The sequence below is a fragment of the Calypte anna genome, chromosome 18, assembly GCF_003957555.1.
Source record: "Calypte anna isolate BGI_N300 chromosome 18, bCalAnn1_v1.p, whole genome shotgun sequence".
Taxonomy (NCBI): Eukaryota; Metazoa; Chordata; class Aves; order Apodiformes; family Trochilidae; genus Calypte; species Calypte anna.
Window position 1 is genome coordinate 4,643,826 of NC_044263.1, and position 25,394 is coordinate 4,669,219.

Sequence of the window (25,394 nt, forward strand, 5' to 3'; positions counted from 1 at the left end):
CCAACAGAGCTTCTGGTACTGCTGCTGCTTGTCCTTTGTGCAAATATATTGCTGGGTACCCAGCATATGGTACATGGGATGCACTGCCCTGGACAAGAGCAGTGCCATTTCCCCAGGTCACCTCCCTTCCCAACACATCAATCCTCACCCACCACATTCAGAGTTGTAACTTCCCCATGTGTGCCCACCGTGGCAACACCTGACACAGCCTCCAGGCAATTTTTATAGACTAGGTGAAGAATAATGACTTTTATTAGTAAATTTCTATCATTATGAAATGTTCTTCTGAAATAACCCCTGTGCTGTATTTTTAGCAGTGATTACATTAAGCACATTGGGACATTAATGTTATTTTTAATGTTTCTAAAACGTACAGGAATATTAGCAATAGCCACACCACCTGCTGATCCCCCAACTTCTGACATAACGGGTATGACAAACACTCAGGTGTAGAAAAAAATGAGTATTTCAAAGGTCACTCAACTAAGAATATTGGAGACCACTTACTTTACAATTACTTTGAATCACACAAGAGAAAGATGCATTCAATTCAGATTTGAGCACAGCACTCCAGGTGTGGAAGATTCGGCTGGAGATTGGGATCTCCAGTGTAGGAATTACAGGACATTGATTTATAGCAGCCAAGAAGCTGCTCCTTGTGTCCCTCTGCACCTCTGTAACCTCCTTTCAGGCTCCATTTGGGCTACGTGCCCTGTGGTCAGGGAGGGGGAGCTGGGCTTCAAACTCAGGACATTATTTTTCTTGTTGTGGGAGAAAGCCACTGCCAGGGATTTGCAGACGAGGAGCTCCACTGGTGAGCCTAGATCTGTAGAAGCATTGCCACACCAGCCAGAACCCACTTGGAAGGATTTTCTCTAGTTTTAAGGTTAAAAGTCCACACATATGTTGGCCCTCTTTGGCGGGTTTTGTACACAGGACATGGGTACATACTCCGGGTGTCTTGTTTGTCAGCAGGAATGGCTCTGATGAAAATGACAGGCATGGCTTGGGCTAGCTCCTTGAGCCTGGCATCTGTGATTAACCCAGTCTGCAAAGGGAAGAAGACAGAGTCTCAGTTAGGTTTCCAAGATGAACACCAGCAGTCCCAAAATACACACAAGCCCCTGTAATGTTTATACAAGCTGATGTTTTGGAGAGGTGCAAGGTTCTCTCCTGAGAACATGGGGGTGGATGAATCCATCTGAGGTAAGATCAAACATCTCTCCTGTTTCATCAGAAGCCTCCTTCAAGTGTAGCTTATCTGTGGAGGCATGTAGAGACACCTGCTCTCCCCAGGTGCCCACACCCACACCTGAGCTTGACATCAGAGGGGAACAATGTTCCTGGCTATGTCCAGCCACATCATCCTCATGCTGCTCATCAAGAGCAGGAGGAGATCATGGGAAGTGTTGCTTGAGCTTGGTCAATTGTGGACATCTGGAGAGGGCTCAGGATGGAGAAGAATGCTCCCTTGAGAAAAGTCTAAAAGGTACTGAGTGAGTCTCTCAGCACACAACCAAAATTTAAGCATGACCTGGGATGCACTTGATTGTGCAATGAATGTATTCAAGGTTTTATGTAGCCCCAAGATGCCCCACAGGATTGTTTCCACTCTCACACCCACAAGGGAGATTCAGATGGACCATACCTGAGGGAATATTACCATTAAGCAAGTCCATGGGATCCCCTTCAAAGCAATGTGCTGGCTCAGCAGGATGCCTGACCCAGCAGAAGCATGGTGTGCTCTCAGGGCATGACACCACAGAACCCCAGACAGCTTGGGGTTAGAAGGGACATTCAAAACCATCTCATTCCAACCCCCTGCCATGGGCAGGGACACTTCCCACAGCCCAGGTTGCTCCAAGCCCCATCCAACCTGGGCTGGAACACTGCCAGGGATGGGGCAGCCACATTTTCTCTGGGCCAAAAAACATTTTGTTTCTTTAACTTGGCTCTCTGGCAACTTCTGGTTCTCTTCTGACAATAAACTGCCCTACACAGCAATAATTTTTCCAGGGAAGCTTGCAAAATTGCTTAATGGAAAGCAGAGAAAAAACAAATACAGAAATGGAAATAAAACTTCTCAGTGCTAAAGAAACTGACTCTCACTGCAGCTTAGCTTCACATATCATTATTATTTCAAATGCTCTTAGATCAGACTTGTGGGATGAGATTCAGCCTCTCTAGTATTTTATTTAGTTCTTCAAATTAGTGAAGAAAAATGATCCCTCTTGTGACACACCTTGGTTTAATTGTACTAATGCCATCTGTTATCCTAAGCTGTGATAAATCCAACTCTATGGATTTTTTATTTCCAACATGCTGAACAAACGTCAAATAATTCTTATAATACCTTGTGAAGAAGCTATTTATCAAGCTTTATTTTGGTCTCTTCTTAAATCCACATCTTTCACTTCTGAGGGAGGATTGTGATCAGATTTTTTTTTTTTTTTTTTACTGCTGACAATTGTTGAAATCAAATTTCTAAGATATATTCTGTCTCTTTCTGGGTTAACAAGAGTTGAAATCTTCCCAAGCTATCTCTGTAGAACGTTTCATTGTGTTATGTCTGGGCTCATTTGCGTTTGAATTTTTTATCACTCTCATCACCAGAAACTAATTCTACTCTGAAAGCAATTTTCCCCAACTAAAAAAGCCATGGTGAAAGCCATGGTTCTGTGCTCAGAGAGCTCAGGCTTCACATCCTACAGAAATCCCCAATTCTGCTTGTCCTGGCTTCTCAACAGGCAATTTGAGGAGCAGACTTGTTGCCTTGCCACATATCCTAGAATCATCTTAATTGGGAGGTGGGAATAGGTATCATCTGTGTGTCACCTTTTAACTGTGTCTGAGAATCATAGAATCATTTAGGTTTGAAAGGACCCTTAAGACCACCAAGTCCAACTGTTAACCCACTACTGACCATGTCCCTCAGCACCACATCCCCAGGGCTTTGAAACCCCCCCAGGGAGGGGAACTCCACCCCTGCCCTGGGCAGCCTGGGCCAGGCCCTGACAACCCTTTCCAGGGAGAAATTGTTCCTAATATCCAATCTAAACCTCCCCTGGCACAACTTGAGGCCATTCCTCCTGTCCCATCCCTTGTTCCTTGGGAGCAGAGCCCAACTCCCCCTAGCTCCAACCTCCTCTCAGGGAATTGCAGAGAGCCACAAGGTCTCCCCTCAGCCTCCTCTGCTCCAGGATCAACACCCCCAGCTCCCTCAGCTGCTCCTGGGCAGACTTGTGCTCCAGACCCTTCCCCAGCTCCATTCCCTTCTCTGGACACACTCCAGCCCCTCAATGTCCTTCTGGTCCTGAGGGGCCCAGAACTGACCCCAGGACAATCCCTGCCCTGCTCCCGCTGGCCACACCATTGCTGATACCTATCTATGGGTCCAAAGACACAAAACAGATGTCACAAGCAGGGGATGCTAACAGATGGCCCAAATACATCTGCAGGAAGCCAATATCCCTGCTCATTCAGCTGCATTTTGAGATGTTCTTAGCACAGGCTTACCTGAACCAGAGCTCATTTAGCATCAGTTGGCTTAAAGACCTTTAGCATAGCTCAGTCTTTCAGATGGAATTGCCTTTGTCTGTACCAAGGTGGTACAGAGATTCCTGGGATTAGTGGCTTCAATGGGACATGAGTAATGAGAAAAGAGCCACCCATGGAGCTCACAGTGCAGAAGACCTAATGATGTGCTGTTCAGTAAAGCCAAATGAGAGAGGAAATTTTATCACTGAGTATTTTAAGAGTTCAGATATAGATGAAAAAGGGTTTGCCAAGTTACTAATTTTTCAAAAAAACCATAAATAAGAGACTGGCTGTTCACAGCACAATTTGCAAGTGTCCCCTCCATGGCTGCATTGTAATTTTACCACTGGAGACCTCAGCTTGAGCTACATTCTATTCTTGCTCTCACAGCTTTCAAATAAATGAGCATTACTGACAGTTAACATCTGCAGGGAAAGGCTTCACATGATGTCCCAGCTCATCCCTCCAGGAAAAATTTCAATCTCTGATGCATGAGATCTGGTGTACCTGGTGCCTCTGCAGAAGAATGAGGCAAGCTGTGATGTTTGGGACTGTAGCACCAGAACTGGCTATGCCACTTACATACTAATGGTATTTTCATCTGCAACTAATGCTGGGAGCAGCTCAGATAAAAAAATGAATGGTTTGTAACTGCTCCCACAGATCCCAAGCTGCTTGAACCCTCAGATAAATACGACTGTTCCAGGTCTGCCCTTCTCAGCCTCTCTACTGGTTTAAGACAGGTGCTTCACATAGGGCTGTCTTTAAGAAGTGCACAGAAATGGAAGGAGGCACAGCAGTCTCAGAGCTCAGACAGCACAGCACACTGGGCATCTCTTCCAGAGAGAGGTGCTGGGCTGTCTGGACCTTGTAAATCTGTGTTAGGTACCCATGGTGCAAACCCACCCCAATCCTTCTCCTCTCCTGTTCCAGTACTCTTCATGAGGAGCTGGGCATACATTTGGCATCAAAATCTCCATTGCTGGGAGCAAGAAAGCCCCAAATCATTCAGCAGTGTCCTATGGCTTGAGATAAAAATGTTTCATAGTGTCACCAGTTATACCAACCCTGCCTGAGTCCCACTGACTTTAATGGTGCTACAGCAAGAGATCAAATAACCTGCTTGGTTTCATTTCATCTAATAGCTTCCTGTAATGAATGTTTTGTAAATGCAAGACACCCAAAGGCAAACATAAATGTTTAAATAAATAGAGAAATGTGAGTAGCAGAACACAAGATTGTTAGGTTTTTTTCCTTTTTTTGGAGGCACATTCTAAATGTGAAAAGTGAAGTTGTTCCTCAGAGGAGTTCTTCTAAACATGGCTTGCCATTCCTATCAGAGGATTAATTTGGAAAAACTTTACAGTCTTTACCTGTTCTGACAATGCTGAATCCATTAACATATAGTGGTGCTCACTGGATTACAGGTAAAATGAAAAGTTCCACTAGGTGGAAATGATATATTCAGTGTCAGCAGCAATATGAAAATATTCTTTTCCTTTCTGAAATAAACTGAAGCATGAAGCCCAGAGATTATGACTGGTTCTATAAATGTAATTGCTAGGTGTCTTTTAATCACAAGGAAAATGTAACCAGAAAAATATACTTACCAAAGTCTGGGTTTGTCTAAAAATTGTCTCTGCAGAAAAACCTCAGTGCTCAATGCAATCACTCCTCTGGTAGGAGAGAGGCAGAGGGGAGAAGCCACGTGCTTCCCCAAAATATCTGGCTTTGCACCACTAAAATTTCTCACACTTCACTCATATCACCACTGGGGGATGGGTAAAACCCAGGCAGAACTCAGCCATTTTGACCATTATATTTTCTAGCAATGATGGTAATGCTGGTGAAGAAAAATGTAACAACAGCCACTCGGATTTGTTTTTAATGGAGTATTTGGTAATGCAATACCAGAATTTTTTTTAAACTTTCTCTGCACTATTTTGTGAAGCTGATTTGTATCAGCTTAAAAGGTCAGGTCTGAGGGTAACTGAAACCCAGTGCTCCCTGGAGTAAGGGGTTGTGATCTCCAAGAGCTGCACAAGGTTTTGTGTGGCAGCCACACCAAAGGCTTAGACAAGGAAATAGGCAGGGAGGTGTGGGACCAGGGCTTGGGAAAGGGACTGGGCTGGAACAGACAGCTCCAGGGGGAGATTCATCTCACCAGCCTGGACACCCAGTCTAGGCTGCAGAGGAGAGGCCCACTTTTCACATGTTTCCCATTCCTGAAGGGGCAGCTCAAATAACTATTTTAGACAAGTACCTGGCTGGGCTGAGTAGGTCCCCAGAGTACAGTACCAAGCAATCAGAGTGTAACACCCATGGTTTCTCTATAAACACAAGAGCCTTGGTGAGCTCACCTCTGTGTCCCAGCGTGCACCCTCCATGAAGAAGCCATGGACATATGCCCCTTCCCGAGGAGGACTGGCACAATCTTCTCTGTTCTTTTTTGTCACATCACACTGCAAGGTCATCTTGTCCAAAGGCCACTCATTCTTTCGGGCTGTGGACTGCATGATGGCTGTCAGGAAAGACTGGGGATTGAAGAACCCAGCCAGCCACACTGAGGAGGGTAAGGAAAAGTCTCCTGTCCAAGCCTCCAGCTCCTTGATGCGAGTGAGAAGGTCAGCAAACCACCCCCCCAGGCTGGCTGTGGAAGGGTAAGCCCTCTTCATCCAGGACTCAGGCACCATGTCCAAGAAGAGGGCGTTCTGCAAGTTCTCCATGTCACTTGTCATGGTCAGTTCTCCCTGCATGAGAAAGGGCATAATTAGTAAGGACAACTGTTAAATAAAGTTGGGAAGCAGAGGCTGAGCTAGGACACAGTCACCAGTGTTCACATGATGTGAATTTCTTCGGGAGTTCTGGGTTTTCATTAACACCTTCTGTACATTCTTGCATCCTCATCTTCCTTACTGTAAAGTTACTATTTGGAGGAAAATGTGTGACAGCAAAGATGGGTGTCCCTCCCTGACAAACAGTGTTTCTGGTTTCTCTCATTGACTGAGGATCTGTACAGGGCAGATTTTCAGAAGTGCAAAGCTGTTTTCAACTCACACTGCCAGAGCAGGAGACTGGAGTCCTTGATGATCTACCTCAAAACTCTCTCAATGTTTGTTATGTCAAGTCCTAACCCCTCCTCTCCTCCACTTTCCCTCACTCCCCTCCTCCTTTATCACTTTGCTGGGCAAGTCTGTCTTTATGACTTCATATGTTGTCTGCAGATGTAATCACAGTTTGTTTCCCAGCAGGGAAACACAACAAATTTGGCCAAGCGAGATATAGACAGAAGTTGGGCTTTTCTTTTGTCCACCAATTACTTATTTTTAAAGCTTTTAGAAACTTGTATCAGTTTTGCTCAGGCAGGAGAAGAGCTGAAACATCATTGCATGGCCAAAAAGGCCTTCTGGACAAAAATATCATTCTTGAACTTGTGCTCTGCAGAGGGTTCCTGGGGTATACCAGTCAAAGGCTGGGGCTCAGCTCATCATTCCTGGGACTACAGACAGTGCCTGAAGCCTCTCCCTGAGCCTAGGACTGGGACATTGTCTTCTTGCCTGTTGTATCTGCAGGGGTAGAGGCAGGGATACCTGACCCTGCTTTGAGAATGGGGTTGGACTTGATGATCTCAAAACAACTGATCTGTGTTGCTGTGACTCTCAAGCCAACTAGTCTTGCAAATGTAAAAAAAAAAACTTGTAAATGTAGGGTCAAATTCTGTAAGTATGTAAAGCACTTCAACATTGAAATCTTCACATGCTGCATGTTGAGCTAGAGGGGTACAACCCACCCCAGCAGTCTGGAGTTTTAGTTAATATTGTTCACAGATTTCCATTGTAAGGGCTTACGACATTTGTCCCTTTACCATTTTGCCAAAATTTATCTGTCTTACAATTTCTCTTTGCCCGAGGCTGAGTGTTTTTGGAAAGATTAACTAAAGTCAGTGGAGGCACTGCTGATAATGAAGGCATGGGAACTGGGTCAGTCTATTCACATTAAAAAATTCCAACTGTTCTTTCACAGGATTTCAGTGCCTCCAGCCATGAGGTCAGCAGAGGTGCCCTTTACTGGGGCCACAAAAGTCTAGGAAGCTTTAGTAAAAGCTGAAACCTACTTAAAGAAACCCAAAGACACATTTAGCACTTCTTGTCAGAGCCAGCAGTTAAAAATCTTCCCAGTTTAATCCTGCACTGACCATGCCCTGCAGAGCTCTGATCTGGAGATCCCACTGACAAGCTCCAGCAGGACAAGATCATCACTAGACACCAACCAGGCCATGGGAGAGCCAGCATCAGCACCCTTCTTGATGGTCCAAACTGTACTGGGCAATGTGGATTTTGTTGCAATTAGCAAGGGCAGTACTTTGGGCTGGACAGGACGTGGCCCCCGCAGAACCCACCAGTTCAAATTAGAGCTCAGAGCATCTTTGTAATGTCCTCATGTCTGGAAGCCACTGCAGCCCTGGGGTCCCTACTCAGAGTTGCCCAGACTGAGCTGTGGTGGTCCATGCAGAAATGTCCTCCCTAGGAACTGTTCCTCTGTCAACAGAATGGGCTGCAGTGAGTCCAGAGAAGGCCACAAAGATGATCCAAGGGCTGGAGCAGCTCTGCTCTGGAGCCAGGCTGAGAGTTGGGGTTGTTCAACCTGGAGAAGAGAAGGATGTAATGGGGAGACCTTAGAGCACCTTCCAGTGCCTGAAGGGATCCAGGAAAGCTGGGGAGGGACTTGGGACAAGGGCAGGGAGTGATGGAACAAGGGGGAAGGGTTTCAAACTGGAAGAAGGGAGATTGAAATGAGATCTTAGAAAGCAATTCTTTGGTGTGAGGGTGCTGAGCCCCTGTCCCAGGTTTTCCAGAGAAGCTGTGGCTGCCCCATCCCTGGCAGTGTTCCAGCCCAGGCTGGATGGGGCTTGGAGAAACCTGGGCTGGTGGGAGGTGTCCCTGCTCATGACTGGGGGCTGGAATCTTTAGGGTCCCTCCCAACACAACCCAACCCACTCTGTGATCCTACAAGGCAGTATTAGATCCCTGCTCAAAATAGGGCTTGTTAAAATGCATTGAGTTTTGAAAGGCAGAAAGCATCTGAACCTTCTGGGCTTGCCCATGGAGAACAGATTTCTGGTCAACAGAGAAAATCATGCTTACAAAGGTTTTAAGGTTAATCTTTTGTTACACTCTTGAAGCCAAAAGCTGCAAATAGGTTAAATGAAAAGCTGGAAGCAGGACTACTTGCAATTAGTCCTAAACCAGGAGGAACACCTGTAACAGAAAGAAGAAAAATTCTGAGGGGAAAAGTCCTGCACTGATCACCACAGGACACCAAGAACCACAGAGCCTTCCAGTAGTGACAGTTAGAAGGGTTTGGTACTCCTGGAAAGGTTTTAAAGTGGGTAAAAATATAGCAGAATCTGTCCAAGCAGTCAAATTGATTTAAAGCCATAACCCACATGATCATATATCCTGGCTGATTTTGTTTTCAGGAAACAAATGAATTAGCAAATGTAATTCTCAGGAAGGCTTAAGAAAAGCAATGTTTAAAACCTGTGCACCCAAGCATACTTGCTGGAATCTCCTGTGAGGGTTTAAAGCATCTATAGCAACTATCTCATATAGTTGTTCAAACAAAATTATGCATAAATTTGCATTTCAGATGCTGAATACTTAAATGCATCTGGAATGATTCAAGTTACTTTTTTTTTTTTTCCCAAAAATGCTGGCAGCAATTTTCATTAAAGACACCCTTGAAGGAAATCCTAATCAGCCTGCAGACATTCCCTCAAGATGAGCAGACTATTGACACAAATTGTTTTCTCAGTTAAGGTTATTTTCACTTGATATAGTGAAATACCAAGCTAGCCTTGCAAAATTTGGTCTTGCTTTCTCATTTTATAATATTTATTATCCTCATTTTGGAGGCTCACTCTTCACTGAAGTTCCAAGATAGAAAATCTGCTTGCAGAACTGGGTACAGCATTAACATGCAAGTGGTTCAGCCCAGCCTCTGGTCTCACCCAAGTCATCCAGAACAAAGGGCTTTGGAATGCAACACGCCAGTTATTTTTGATGGCTACCAGTCTATTGCAATTTCTCTTCCTCTTAATAGGATGTCTCCTATTTTTGGAGCAAACAATCACTTTCCGTTACACAGACAAAATGAATTATTCAAAAATTCAAATTAGGCATGACATTTCCAAATCGACTTCCTTCAGCAGATAGTCAGTTAAAAACAATAAGACTTGCTTCCTCTGTATTTTATTTATTCTCTTCCGAGGTCTGTGGCTCCTACTGTGTAAACTCTCCTCCTCTTAGTGCTGTCAGTCAAGGTCCCCAATCCCCAGGACTCCTCACAGCTCCCACAGAGCTGCTCTCAAAAGGAACAATTAAAAGAACAATTTATCTCCCAAACCAAGTATGGGACCTTACAGCCAAGTCAGGGCAGCAGCTCTGCCTATGGAGCACAGATCTGAGCAGCAGCACCCGAGGGACCTGGGGGGGTTGACCTGGAACTGAACCTTCTTGCTCTCTGCAGCTCCCTGAGAGGAGGTTGGAGCCAGGGGGGGTTGAGCTCTGCTCCCAAGGAACAAGTGATGGGACAAGAGGAACCACCTCAGGTTGCACCAGGGGGGGGTTTAGATTGGAGACTGGAAACAATTTCTTCCAGGAAAGGGTTGTCAGGCCCTGGCCCAGGCTGCCTAGGGCAGGGGTGGAGTTTCTATTCCTGGAGGGTTTTAAAAGACATACAGACATGATGCTGAGGGACATGGTTTAGTGGTGGGCTTGGCAGTGCTAGGTTAATGGTTGGACTTGATGATCTTAAAGGTCTTTTCCAACCAAAACAATTCTATGTTTTTATAAAAGAGCCAGCAGCAGAGCCAAGAGTTGCCTGGCCATTCTGTGGTACCCAAGGCATGTGAAGGGCCTGTTGGAGGATGCTGGGCAGTGATGCAGGTCATGCTCAACATCTAATTCAGCTCTGCAGGGACCCACATGCAACCTTTTCTTGCAGACATAGAAACACTGCCTGCTGGTGGTATTTCAGACCCTTTAAATTTGTCTCTTCGACAAATACAAGATGAAGAAATGCTGACAGGAATAGATACTGCTACTCATCTGCTCCTCAGCAGTCCTTGAATCACACTGTAGAAACCAAGGCTGTTGGGAGAAACCTACATGGACATTAGAGGTACCTTTTCTGCAGTTAAATCTCACTTCCCTGCCCTGAATTGTAGCAGGTTTTGGGGGAGAAATTTGCACCCCTTATCATTGCCTGATTTCCGTGGTTTATTTAAGCCCATGCATCCGCTCATTCCCCCTCACACCACTATTAAATAGCTTATTCTTCTCCCCATTAAATCTAATAGCTAGGCATTGTCCCAGTTACAATGACATCTTGTTTAGTACTCCAGGATAGAAACATTAAATCACTTCTGTTTACCTGTCTCAGGAAACAGAATTTTCAATTCCACTGCCTTATGCTAGAAAATAAAGGAAATCTGTCGATAATAATTAACTACATAAATATCAGCCTGTTTTCAATTGGATTGTACATCCTGGGCCACCATAAAGTCTATATTGGATGTCTCTCTCTTTAATTGAGACAATGAACATCAGCAGAAATACAGTGCAGAAATGTCTGAGCTAGCACAGACCTGAGCTGCTGGGTTCACAGGGCACAGAACAATGTGGCTGGGAGTTAGAAGCAGCCACGTCCTATCCCTGCAGTGCTGCAGCTCCCTAAAATCCCAGAGCAAACCCCAGCACCTCTGTGTGCACCCTGCAGATGTATCATTTGAAGAACTCTCTTTAAAGCTCCACTCAGGAGAGGGCTGGGACTGTCATTCAGTCTCAGGACAGATCCTCCTCTCTCACCTGTCAACCCTTTCAGTGGGACACGGGCATCAGCTTCCTGGAGAAGAGCCTAATTTCCTATAAGGGAAGAGAAGCAAGCATGGACAATATCTCCATAGGGAAGGTCTGCTCCTGACCCTCCTCCATTAGTAAGTGACTCATACTCAGCAAGGGGAGTTGTATCTCACTCAAATATTGAGGTTTTAGGCTTTTTCTCTTATAGCTCTGGACATTTTATGCCATTACACATGACCAATCTTTCCTTTGATTTCAGCTCAGCTTATGTTTTTAATGGCCCTTTGTTAAAATTCCATCCAGTACATGGGCCTGTTGTGAAAAGATGTGATTTGGGGGGGGCTTTCTTTTAAATATGTCACATCTCAATTTCTGAGTGATGTGTTGGTGCTGTTTTACAGTATTTGGTGGACAGAACTGCCTGTTCTGTTCTCCAGAAGCAGTCACTGCTACATGTATCTTTAAGCAGTGCCTGTGCTCTAGCCTGCTGACCGTGTGCCATTCCAAATCCACCTGTGAACCCTTCCCTGTGGAGCCATGCTGGTCACGCAGTGCTGAATGCAGAGCGTGGCTCCTTGTATTCCCAGCACACCTTTTCCATTCATCCCAAGCACTCGGAGCTCCCACCTTCAGCCCCAGGTCCAGCTCCTGGAGGGAGCGTTTGATTTCACTGGTGAGGACGTTCATGCGCTCACACTCCTGGAGGGCAACCACGACATAGGGGGTTCTCTCCTCCACCTTCACCATCAGTTCAGCAATGTTAAACTCATCCGTTAGCTTCTCCAACATCTCTTCCAGAAGAGCTTTCATCTGCACGCAAGAAGGGAAAAGGGGATGATAGTGAGTGACCCGTGGGGCTGCCTGGAAGCAAAGGGAAAACCTCCCCTGCCCTGGGCCTGGCACCTTCCAAAATTCTTGCCCCATCCTATTAAAATTCAAATGCTTCCAGAACTACATGGCAGATGAGAAGCTTTCAAGGTGATGGTTTTAAAGGGTCACAATGACACGTAGCAGTCTCCTTCCTCCCTGTCTCTCAAGCCTGTTCTCTGGCTGCTCCTAAGGCCAGATGCAATGCCAGAAAATGGATGGGGCCATAACCTCAGCTGAGCCTCAGGATAGCTGAGCTTGTAAGTTGCTTTTATGGGGTATATTGCTAGAGAGAGGTGATTATTTAAAATTTCATTTTAAGCTGAAATTCTGAACTAGCAGAGCTGTGGAAGAAAAGCAAAAAGAAAGAAAATTATTTGCTGGTCACAATCACTTGATTTGGAAATAGTGTTTTATATCTCTAAATACTAAACAGGGGAAGCTCCAAAGCCACAAGGTGTTTCTAGTGTCTAAAAAATAAATAAAACAGACAAAACCCTTTCTGCTTGACAATGTGGCATGAAGCCCTTAATTCTGTCACCTGTTATCTCTCAGGTTTGATTGGCCCTTAGCTTGGTATGGAAGCCTTATGGAAGCCTCATCCAATGCTTTGCTCTACTTTTCTGCTGGAACCTGAGCATGACTTGTGCTTCCTGGGGATTTTTCAGGAATACATAACACACACAACTCTCTGCCCTGATGTGCAAAACCTGGAGTGCAGGTGACACTGACAGCTGCCAGCTCATGGCAGAGGCAGCCCAGGGGAACGTTAGTTCCATGCCCACCAATACTCATCGTTTGGGCTCTATACTCCAATTTCCACCCACTGCTGCTTTTCCAACTTCTCCACACTCATCTCAGCTGTTAGGCAGAGGTGATGATGTGAGGTTCTCACTGCACCCAGCCAAGGGGCTCAAGTTAAAGCTCAGCTGGAAAAGCTCTTCAGCTGCACCTCAGATGCAGTACAGAAACATCCTCTAATTCAAAATTCCCCTGCAAATCCCTTTGGCTCTGATTTTTTTTCACAGCAATTACAGCTCCTTTCCTCAGAAGGCTTTCCTCCTTTCTGTGGCCTCAGAAACCTGTGGGAGTGACTGGGCCTTAGGAAAATGCCAGGATCACTGTGACCCTGAGAGCTTCAGCAAACCACCTCAGCCAAACCAGGGGCTGGAAATCTCAACTGGAGGAGCTGAGAGACAGCTCTGAACTCATTCTCATTCAAGGATCAAATGGAAGGGATACAGCCAGAGCTCAGGTAAAGGAGAGAGACCACTCCCAAAAGAAGACCATCTGAGGTAGCATCCCCTTGGGCCCAGCTGGCGCTGTTTTCAGCAGCTTTTCTTCTCAGAGAGATCACAAATGCCATGAGGACTTCTGTGCTCCTGTGACAGTCTTCTTAACAGTCACCAGGAGTTTGCAGGGTAGCCATGCCCTCTGATGACACTGTTGGATCACTCACTACTAATTTTGCTTCTCTGGCCAAGAAGTTTAATTGTATTTCAATAGCAAAAGGATCTGGAAGGAAAGAGAGGAAGTCATATCTGCCAGAAATAAGAAACTCTTCTGGCTTCGCTACCACTGGATTATTTCCCTCACCTTCAATTCCAGTATGGACTGAAAATTGAACAAGCTGACCACATCTAAGAGCCCCTTGGGCTAAGACAAGAAGTTCCTGAGCTCCACACCAAGCCAAAGGAAACATGTGAAACCACAGACTTCCTAAGAGCTTTCTATTAGCCATTCATTAATTTGCAAAGCTTGAAACAGAGCTAGGACCTTAAGATTGCAGAAATAAAAAACAGAGCTGCAGTTGGCTGCTTTCAGATCCTGCTATGAATGCCAAATTTTAATGAGCTGTGAGTTTGGAGAGGAAGGGCTGAAAGCAGCCTGGTACATAGGCATAACAAAGGAGTTCAGCTGGGAATAAGGAATTACAAGGTCCTTGGGAACCTGGGAGATGGGTAGGATCTGGTGGCAGCAGTAAAAGATGGGGTGAGCTCTGGGTGACACACTGTACCCAGCAGACAGTGCTCAGGGCACCCACTGCTGTGCCGGGCACAGCCTGGTCCACAGGGTGGCTCAGAGGCAGGGGAGGCCACTGAAGGTTTATTTGCAACATCCTCACAGGATGATAATGAAGACACTGCAGTTCAGGGGGTAATTAGAAGCCACTGTCCTATTACTGAAAAGACTTCAATTACATCCCACTATGGTGATGTTCTGAATAACAAGAGACTGGTGATTTTAGACACTTGGCTTGCATCTGGAAAGGACAGAAAACATTATCATAGAATGATGGAATGGTTGGGTTGGAAGGCACCTTAAAGATCATCCAGTTCCAACCCTTTGTATGGGCAGAAACACCTCCCACCAGACCAGTTTGCTTCAAACCCCATCCAACCTGGCTTTCAACATTTCCAGGGAGGGGGCAGCCACAACTTCCCTGGACAACCTGTTCCAGTGTCTCACCACCCTCACAGGAGAAAATTCTTTCCTAATGTCTAACCTAAATCTCCCCTCTTCGTGTTTCAAACCACTACTCATTGTCCTCTCACTACACACCTGTGCAAAAAGCCCTACCCTGGGTAGCTGTGAGACAAACTGGAGCTAGACAGGACTACTCATGAATGAGCCAGGTATCAAAATTCAAGAGCTCCTTCCTCTACCACTCTCACCGTTTCTTCCCTGGTCACCACTCCTCCTTCACCCACGCTGCAGTCTCGGGGCTGCATCTCCAACAGGACACGGAAGAGCCTCTCCGAGCTCTGGGTCAGGAAGCCAATCTCAGCGTTGGGATGGAGGCCATACAGATAAGGAGACTCTGGAGGCAAGGCATCATCTATGTACTGTGCAGAGAAATTCAGGTTCAGGTGAAGTCCAGCACACTTTGCCTGCAGAGTTCACTGTGCTGGAATTATCAGGCTGAGAGAACTCTGCTTTGTGGCTGAAACACCAGCAAAGGGGTGGGAGAAAGGAATGCACAATTATTACAGAATGGCTTCTACTCCTGCTGTGAAAATTCAGTAATTGGTACAGTTTGGCTTGCTTACATATCTCAGGCCTGGGTCTTCTCTAGCAATTATCCACTGTGCATTTCAGCATCAATATCCTGAAATCTCTTGTGGGAATTTAGCTTCCAGTAGTTAAGTTTTATGAACAAAACCAGCCTAATATGCCCATCTCTGTGACCGCATTTGTGTACAAAGAACAGATGAGATCAGTAAGTAGATCAACAAGACTCTTCACTGTGTCTCATTGAAACTGATGATAAAAGGAGCTTGAAAGGGCCATTTCAGCAAACAGTATGTGGATGTAATTTTCCAGGAGCCCTGCTCAAGTCTCAAGAACCAATACAGTTGTTCTATTCATGCACAAACAGAATGAGCCTGTGATGAAGTAGCAAATTACCATTAGACTTGGTTCAGCCAAGGGAATGCTGAAACATCTACAGAAACAGAACATAATGGGGCATAACAGGAGGTGTGCTGAAACACTGCAGTCCTATTCACTGCCTCCTAAAACAGATTATAAGGCAGTTATGGAAGACGCTATATTTATGTGTATAAATAATGTTGGAAAACAAAGAGCTTACCTGATGGTAGCCATTGTAGTCCATGTTCCCTGGGAGAGGGAAACCTGGAGCAAGAAAGAATTCTCCTTCTAGCATTTCTGGCTTAATAAATTCTTCCAAATAGGTTTTACAAAGCCTCCTGTCCCAGTCATCTGTGATGTGACCTCCATACATGATCTCACCAAAGAGGTAACGTAAATCATCATATGGCACCTGAAGGATGAACCAGGAGGATGTGAAAGAGTTCAGGCAACCAGAGCTCCTCCAGCCATGTGGTTGAACTGCAGGCTACAGAATGAAGAACTGATCTTCTGATCAGTGAGCTGAAGGGCTTCCACTTCACTATTTCAGTTTTATAAGTAAACAAACATTATGTAGCAGTTAAATCCTGCCCAAGGAAAACTGAATCACAGCACAGATCCCCTGTACTTTCCCACTGAAATGCAAATTTATTCTAAGCTCTGTTAAACCAAAGACCAATGTGTATTTTCAATTAATAAAGACCAGAGGCACAATTTGCTATGATTTGTAAGGCACTTCAGATACAGGAGACACTGAAGCTTCCCATCTCACCACAAAGGTTTACTGGACTGTGAAGTTATCAGACTAAAGATACCAAGGAAATGTCATTTAAGGAGACTTCCCAGGAGTTTCAGCACAGGTCAGTCTATTGCTGGTGATTAAAAGCCACCAATGATTGAATCATAGAATGCCAGACAGGTTTGGCTTGGGAATGACCTGAAAGATCATCTATTTCCAACCTCCTGCCATGGGCAGGGACACCTCCCACCAGCCCAGGTTGCTCCAAGCCCCATCCAACCTGGGCTGGAACACTGCCAGGGCTGGGGCAGCCACAGCTTCTCTGGGCAACCTGGGCCAGGGGCTCAGCACCCGCAGAGTCAAAGTGAAGAATTTCTTCCTGATGTTTGGCCTAAATCTCTCTTCCATTTTAAGGCTACCCCTTGTCCTGTCACACCATACCCTACAAACCAGCCCATCTATGAGTCTCATACCTTTGAGCTGGCCTCCAGGTAATTATACAGCACGTTCACAGAGATAGTGAGGTCTCCAGTGTTAAAGGGGTAGGAATGGTTCCAGCCTTGGGGACCAAACTTCCGTCTTTCTGCCACCACAGCATGGAAGTAGCAGAGGGCAAAGAGGATGCTCTTGAACTCGTTCTCCCGGGTGCACATCTCCAGGGTATCCTGCAGCACAGGAGAGGCAGAGCTGTGTAAGTCCACTCGATCTCAGTGACTCTCAAGTTCACCAGATTTTGGACAAGGGTGGGTTGCTTTGCTCAGTCACTTCATTTCTGCATAATTTACACGTTCAATGATTTTCTAAGCTGGTGGCTTTGCATTGCAAATGTATCAGCAAAGTCTGATGCATATATTCTGAATTAATGCTTTATTTTCCAACTCAAAGCAGCTTTGCACAGATATACATACTGCCAGCCAAGAAGGAAGGAGATGTGCACCCACCCAGCATGCCCCATATCCCACTCTGGAAGGATGGAGAGAGGCACCTCACCAGGCAAGTGTGCCAGTGGTGGGACTGGGACTGTGGCCCCAAACCAGGCTCCTGCCATGGAGAGCTGTATCTGGAAAAACTAAAGTCCCTCCTGCCTCTTGTGTCCAAAATGTTTCCCTGAGGCAGGGTTTCCCTTAGCTGTAGGGTGCTCTCCCAGGCAGGCTGTGTGCCTACTGCTGTTACCTGCTGCTGTCACCCCCTGCACAAAGCCTGCCTGGCCATGTGTGCAGCAGTGCATTTGCTGACAGCAGGACCTGTGCAGCACATCAAGGGAGGGATGTGAGAAACTGCTAAAAAGCCAGGTAGGGGAGATCAAACACTTGTGAAAAAAACCCTAAAATCTAATGGAGCCCTTTAAAGCCAGCACAGCAACAGCAGCTGTGAAGCAACCCTTACCCAGTTTCCAGGTGATGCAAGTTTGAATATCTACGAACAAATAGGCAGAGTACTGTTGTTGGAAGTGGAGAGGAGGGAGCTTGAGTCATTTAATCAATGAAAATGAACAAAGGAAACTGCTCTCCAAATACATCTGAACAGTGCTGGAAGTGATGTCTCAGCAGGCACACACTCAGGGGAGCAGCCTGAGCATCAGTGTTACAGAATCACAGAAGCACAGAACAATTTGGGTTGGAAGGGACCTCTCAAGGTCATCCAGTCCAAGCCCTTCAGTCAGCAGGGACACCCTCACCCAGATCAGGCTGCTCAGAGCTTCCTCAAGCCTCACCTTGAACATCTCCAGGGAATAGGCCTCAACCCCTCCCTGGGCAACCTGTGCCATCTTTCTACTACCTCGTGGTAAAGAACTTGTTCTTAACACCCAATCTAAATTTACTCTTCTCTAAATTAAAACCATTGCCCCTCATTCCATTCACTCCAGGCCCTTGCACACAGCTCCTACAGTTCCTGTAGCCCATTCAGATTCTGGAAGGTCACTGTTAGGTCTTCCTGGAGCCTTCTCCTCTCCAGGTGCTAAACACCCCCAGCTCCTTCAGTGGGAGAGACCTCCCTCCCTGGTGCTAGAGGAGAGCAGAGCAGCAGAAAGGCTAAAGGGCTGGAGCTGTGTGCATGGCTTGAAGCTGAAGCTCACTCAGCTCTCCAGGGGGAAGCTGATCTCCCTTTCCATGGCTGAAGCTGGGAAGGGGCTTGCCCAACTCTAGCCCTTGCTCTGCAGCAGATCCCCAGCCCCACAGCAGGAACCTGAGAGGATCTCCAACAGCCAGAAGTTAAGATCTCACCAGACCTGGGAGGTGAACGTGCTGGGAAGGGTTGTCTGAGCCTTCATTCCTGTCTCTGCAAACCCTCCCCAGCATGCTGTGGCTCTGACCTGTGCAGCTGATAACCAGGGAGTAGCTACTCCAGCCCCTCCATCCTTCCCCTGGGTAAGTCCCTTCAAGTCCACTCTGATGTGTGACAAAGACTACAAAGGGCACTCATGTGACTTCCCTTCCTTATCTCTATCTAAAAAAATTACAGTGTTAGACCTCTTATCAGCTGGGGAGCATAACAGAGCTTGGGGGCTGTGCTGAAAAGGGGAGAATCCATTATTCTGAACTGCAAGGCATTGAGTAACTGCATAAGGTGATCAAGAACATCCCAAACCCTGCTTTCCCCTTGATTACACAACTCTCTAAACTCTCTTCTATTATCAGCAACCTGATGAAGAACTGGTTCAAATATTCACTGAGCACTCTTCTAGTTTTAGAAAATGTCCCTGGACTTCATGGGGAGCTTGCCTGAAGGAGCAGTGGGTAAGAACCCAGCTCAGTCTCACCCAGCCTCTCCATTTAGTTGTGCATTTTTCTTTCACTACAAAGCAGAACAATATTCTGAGCACGGAATAATGGTCCTTCTTTGTGGCTTTCAGCTGAAAGCTAAATTTGAACATCCATTCTGTATAAAGCAGGGAAATGAGGTGTAAAGGGGCCCAACCCACTCGCTACAGGATTTCTGATAAGAGGCGTTTTATAATACTCCAGCAATTTAGAAAATGCTAATTACTATCTGATTGAAATGAGCAGAGGCAGGATGAAAACGTTACTTGGGGTGAAGGTTCTCCCCTCCCTTGCTCCCCAGGACATTTGGTAAAGTTCATGATGAATGACAGGAGATAAAAATGGAATAATCTTTCCTGACTGCTCCCATTAATCCTTGCATGGTGCCTCCCCGCCTCACCTACTCAGTCATTTTAGTTCCTGCACTTCAGATTCCCTCCATAACCAAGTCTAAGTGCAAAAATAGTGGTGAGCTGCCCTGGTTCTCTGCCCCATGGAGTGGTGCTTGGGCTCCACAATGAGCTGGGGTTGTTCCTGCCTGCTCCCAGAAGACAAGAGGCCAAATAAAATCCTGCAAGGTTTGCTCCTCCTGTTCCTGGCACAGTCATCAGCCTTAACAGCTTCAGTGCTAGTGACACAAAAAGGTAGTTTGAGAGGTGAAAGGTCTGCTGGAGGTCTGAGAGCTGGAGTCCTGCTGCGAGAACTGGGCACACCGAGGTGACAGTGATGTGTGAGTGAAGGGAATGAGCACTCAGGGCAGCAGAAGGCCATGGCCCGTCTCTGGAAAAGGTGTCACCACAAATGTAAGCTGTTAGCCCTTAGCTCTTGTGTCACGTGAAGAACAGGGTCAGCAGAAGCAGCGAGGCTGAGCTGGCACCTCCTCCCTGCCCCACTGCTGGCAGCATCCCCGTGGTACCCACAGCTCCTGAGTGAGGCCATGAAGCCCATCTCATTTCATCACCACATTATGATGACTCAAACACCCCTGTCTGCTCTCTGCAGCACCAAGAGTACTTCCCACCATTTCCCCACACTTTGCTTTGGTGTCCTCTGCACAAGGGACTCAGCTGAGGCTCCAGCAGCAAAGAGCAGGAGTGGTGGCTGCTGCCACAGAAGGATATGCATGTGGTCACTGGGGAATAAAAACAACCAGCAACCTGCTTTTCTCAGAGGCTGCCATGTCTCAAGGTGGTCAACTTCACTCTTGTCTGGCAAAGCAAGTCCCCCCTGCAGGGAGATTACAGCTCCATTTGACATCACCCCTGATGCCAGCCAGGTTTTGAGCACCCAGCACAGTTCTGAGGAATGATGTGGGGTGTGACATAACAGTGCTTATGAACTTCTAACCACAGTTAAACAGACAGGTAAAAAAGTAGGGTTGAACCTGCAGAATCTAACTTCTGAATGCAGCATGTCACAAAATGGCCTTTTTGAGGAACACACATCAGTGAGGAAATTATTAAAGCAGGCAGACATTATTAAAGTCTGGTATCCTCTGATCTTCTGCTTGAAAGAGGTTGTTCAGGGTTACCTGAGTTGTCTTTGGGGAAAAGCAGTGCTTGGAAAGAGATCTGGGAGGTGAGGAGAAGAGAGAGAAGAGAGGAGAGGAGAGGAGAGGAAAGGAGAGGAGAGGAGAGGAGAGGAGAGGAGAGGAGAGGAGAGGAGAGGAGAAGGAGAGGAGAGGAGAGGAGAGGAGAATTGTTGAATCCAGAGGTTACATAGTGCTTGGATCCAGAGACTAGAGGATGCAAAGGGACTCACAGGTGACACTCCCTATGGGGCTCCAGCAGCTCCAAGCTGGTCTGTTGGAAGTCCCCAGCATGAACCCCTCTGCCCTCCTACCTGGTTGAAGTTGTCGAGGGCTTTGTGCAGGTTGGCATGCATCCCGGTGGGGGCTTCATTGGTAATTTTGATGGAATTCTGCAGGATGCCCTGAGGAATGATGTGACTGTCAGGGGAGGGTGCTGGCTCCGCACTGATGAAGACACGGAAATTCTGGTGGCTGCCCTCACTGTGCTGCTCCAGCTTCTTCTCCAGAGAACTCAGCCACTTGGCCACCAGGTGAATGTTCTGGCAGGGACAAAGGGGACAAAGGCTCTGTAAGTCCCCCCTCATTTGCACCCACCCTAAGCATGCACTGAATCCATCACGCAATTGAACGGCACCTGCCAAGGCCATGCCCTCGATGTTGGTGTTTGTCCCAGTCATCCCCGTGTGTAATTCACAGCCCTAAATATTCTGTCACATCAACAATACTTTTAAACTTAAAAATAAGCAGTAGAAATAACCAGTAATGGAGCAAGTCACTGTCGGGTTGTTTGAGTTGTAGGGGATGATGCTCTTCTTGTCACAGCAATGTACAGCTGATAAAGGGGAGTTATTTCCCCAGATCAAATGAAAATGTTTGTTCATTTTTAACAGAATAACAGTGAGGAGCCTCCATAGCAGTTACTGGGGAGAAAAAAATAAGTCACACAGGTGGTTTTACAAAGATCTTCAACATAAAATATTTATTTACTCCTGCAACTCATAAGCCATATCTGTCAGAAAACTGAGCAGTGTTATGTGGAGATGGTGAAACGGATGAGGAGAAGCCTCCATTTTTCAGCTAGAGCCATACACAGCCTTGTAGTTCCCAGGTAAGAAACTGTGTAAGAAACTGTGTATTAGGAATGGAGCAGGACACATACAGCAGGGATTGGTGGGATGAAACTACCCTTAGTGTAAAGTTAGTTGGATAATCCAAACTGACTGTGTTAACAGGCACTCTAGAAGATGATTTATCCCATCCAAAAACAGGACAAAGAACTTGATAAAATACAATTAAAAGTTGCCATCAAAAAGATAAACTGTTTGCAGGTGGCAAGGAAATTACATCAAGAAACCACATTAGAGGCTTAGAATAAATATGTATCACCTATAAAAAAGACCAGAAAGGAGCTCTCATGGTTAAATAGCAGAGTAATGGAGACTATTAGGAATAAAATTACTTTCATCAGAAAGTGAAAACTGTGTCCAAATGAGAATAACAGAAAGCAGCACAAAACCCAGTCATTGTAAGGGCAGAAAAGGTTTTAAGAAGCAATATTCTGAAAATCACAAAACCTAATCATAAAGCCTTTCTAGAAGCCAGCAACCTACTAGAAAGCCTGTAAAAGTAAAAGATGATGAAGGTGTACAGAAAGTGCCCAAGAAAGGTAAGGCCATTACAAAACAGCTTCTATGTGCAGGAATCACAGAACCACAGAATCATCCAGGCTGGAAGGGACCTCTGAGATCATCAAGTCCAACCCTTGATCCACTGTCACTGTGGTTCCCAGCCCATGGCACTGAGTGCCACAATCAGTCTCTTCTTAAAAACCTCCTGGGATGGAGAATCCACCCCCTCCCTGGGCAGCCCATTCCAATGCCTGATCACCCTCTTTGGAAAGAATTTCTTCCTAATATCCAAGCTAAACCTCCCCTGGCAGAGCTTAAGCCCATGGCCTCTTGTCTTACTGATATCTGCCTGGGAGCAGAGCCCGACCCCCCCCGGCTCCAACCTCCTTTCAGGGAGCTGTAGGGAGTGATGAGGTCTCCCCTGAGCCTCCTCTTCTCCAGCCTGAACACTCCCAGCTCCCTCAGCCCTTCCTCACAGGAATACTGCTGGATCCCTTCACAGTCTCCTTGCTCTTTGGACCTGTTCCAGCACCTCAATCTGCTTTCTGAACTGAGGGGCCCAGAACTGGACACAGGACTCAAGCTGTGGCCTCACCAGCGCTGAGTACAGGGGCAGAATCCCTTCCCTGGACTTGTTGGCTACCCTGTTCCTGATCCAGCCCAGGATGCCATGAGGCCACCTGGGCACACTGCTGGCTCATGTTCAGCTTCCTGTCAATCTAAATATTCACTGCAGAGCTTGGGGAAGTCTTGGTGTCACCATGTGTTATGTGGTGGTGCCACCCAAATGCTCAGGCTGGGGACAGCTCTGGAGACCATCCACCCAATCCTTCTAGGGTCATCTAGAGCAGGTTACTAACTGCATCCAGTTGGGTTCAAAATTATTTGGATAAAAATTATTTTTAAGGGGAGTCTGTATTTCAATTTGTGCCCATTGTCTCTTGCTTTTTCACTGGGCATCACTATGAAGAGTCAAGCTCCATCTTCTGTACTCCCCCTGCCCTGAGGTATTCAAACACATTAACAAACTCTTCTGAACCATCACTTTGTAAGGTTAAAATATCTCAGCCATCTCAGCCTCCTCTCATATAAAAGATGCTCTTATCCGTAAATCATTGGAAACTCTTAGACTAAAGCAGTAGATGAGGTTTTTTCAGAAAAAATTATAACTTAGCAATAACAATTGAGTAGGATGAGGTGGTATCCACCCTGAAGACACTTGGACATGGAGGAGCTGCCTTACTTCTTGGTAGGTACCAGGGCTCCAACACACCAGGAACTAACACACAAGCAGTGTGAGCCAGATAAAAGCAGTAACCTGAAACTTCTCACCCATTTTCACAGGGAAATGGAGTGACATGGCGAGGAAGAAGTTTCAAACTGGAAGAGGGGAGATTGAGATAAGATCTCAGGAAGATTTTGTTTGGTGTGAGGGTGCTGAGCCCCTGGCCCAGGTAGCCCAGAGAAGCTGTGGCTGCCCCATCCCTGGCAGTGTTCCAGCCCAGGCTGTGGTTCTGTGATTCTAGGTAGTTAAAAGGGGAACGTCCAAATCTGAGCTTATCTCCATAAATTCCCTTTGAGACAGGTGAGCTCTAGCAGGCAGCTGGGGAAGGAATTGTCTCCATGGATCAGTGTACCTCCAGGTTTGGATTCTCATCAGTATCAGCTCTTTCAGCTACCAGTATTCCTGCAGCTGAGAGGAAAGGTCTCAGAGGCTACCGACTGGTTAAGGCACAGAAAATGGGAGGTGGGAAATGACTGATGGAGCTTGAGCTCCTCACCACATCAACAAACAGTTGAAAAAGCAAATGATCAGTGAGCTGACAAAATTAGTCATAAGACAAAGTAATTCTGAGTAATGAAAATAAAAGCTAGTGGTAAAGAACAGCAGCAGTAGATCAGCATTCTAACTGACTGGCAATGATAGGGAGGAAGAAATTCAGTGCTGATGGACGCAAAGTAATGCACACAAGGAAAACAACCCTAGCTATGGATATAAACCATGATGGGTTCAGAATTAGATATTACCACTCAGTGAAGAGATCTCAGAGTCCTTATGGTTATTTCCTGCAACTAATAGTTGAATGCTTAACAGTGTGAAAGCAATCAAATGTCAGTTAAGGAACAGAGAGTAACACTGCAAATCTTATTATGCCAAACCATAAATCCATGGTGGGCTTCCATCTTGAGAACAATACCCAGTTCTCACTTCTCTACCCCCAAAAGGATAGAGCTTTCACACAAGGAGACTATAAATTGTTATGGACTTGTCAATTTGGAGAGAAAAGAGATTAAGGTGGAGAGGGTGAGTGAAGAACAAGAATGGAGAAGCGAATAGAGCAGACTGAGTAAGTGGAAGTGCATTTCCATTCAGCACATAACTGTGAATATATTGTCTTGGGCTTTTGTGGAAGTTGAGAGAATCATAGAAAGTGAGGGGTTGAAAGGGACCTCAAAAGCTCGAGTCCAACTCCCCTGCCAGAGCAGGGTCCCCCATAGCAGTCACACAGGAACACATCCAGGTGGGCTCTGAATGTCTCCAGGGAAGGAGACTCCACAACCTCCCTGGGCAGCCTGGGCCAGGGCTCTGGCACCCTTGCAGTAAAAATTTTTTCCTCATGTTTATATGGAACCTCCTATGCTTAAGTTTAAATCTGTTGCCTCTTGTCCTATCATTGGGCATAACTGTGAAGAGTTTTCAAGGGTACTGGACATGGGTAAATCTGATGTCTAAGATGGCTGCAGATGGAGCAGTCATCCCTCTGGAGAGCCATGGAGAAGGTAGTCACCTAATCTTGAACCAGATGGCTGTGAAGCATCCCACGGCTCACTCTGGTGAGAGGTCCTGGCTCTTCCCCAGCCTGCAAGAGGCACCTGTGGGGCTGGGTCAGGGGAAGTTGTCCCTTGCATGCTCCTGAAGTCACAGGGAATGTGTGGTGCTTTCTGAAGCTTTCTAGTGGAAAGGAGAGATGTTACTACCCCTGGCTTCAGGAGTATCAGAAAATAACACAGTGAGTATGCAACTTTAGTTTCAAGTCTGCAATATCTTTTAAAAATGTGCATTTAACTCTTTCCATTTCCTTAGTCCCTGTTCAA

At 46.2% G+C, this 25,394-nt stretch overlaps 1 protein-coding gene across 1 annotated transcript in view; it reads right to left on the minus strand.

The window, feature by feature from the left end:
* Positions 1–395: 395 nt before the first annotated feature.
* Positions 396–25,394, minus strand: part of DNAH9 (dynein axonemal heavy chain 9) — a 170,008-nt gene continuing 145,009 nt past the window's right edge. Inside the window, 7 exon segments of the mRNA XM_030462115.1 lie at positions 396–1,048; positions 5,898–6,287; positions 12,027–12,209; positions 14,942–15,112; positions 15,859–16,050; positions 16,851–17,042; positions 20,982–21,209. Coding sequence (XP_030317975.1) covers positions 821–1,048; positions 5,898–6,287; positions 12,027–12,209; positions 14,942–15,112; positions 15,859–16,050; positions 16,851–17,042; positions 20,982–21,209 — 1,584 coding nt within the window. The 3' untranslated portion in view covers positions 396–820.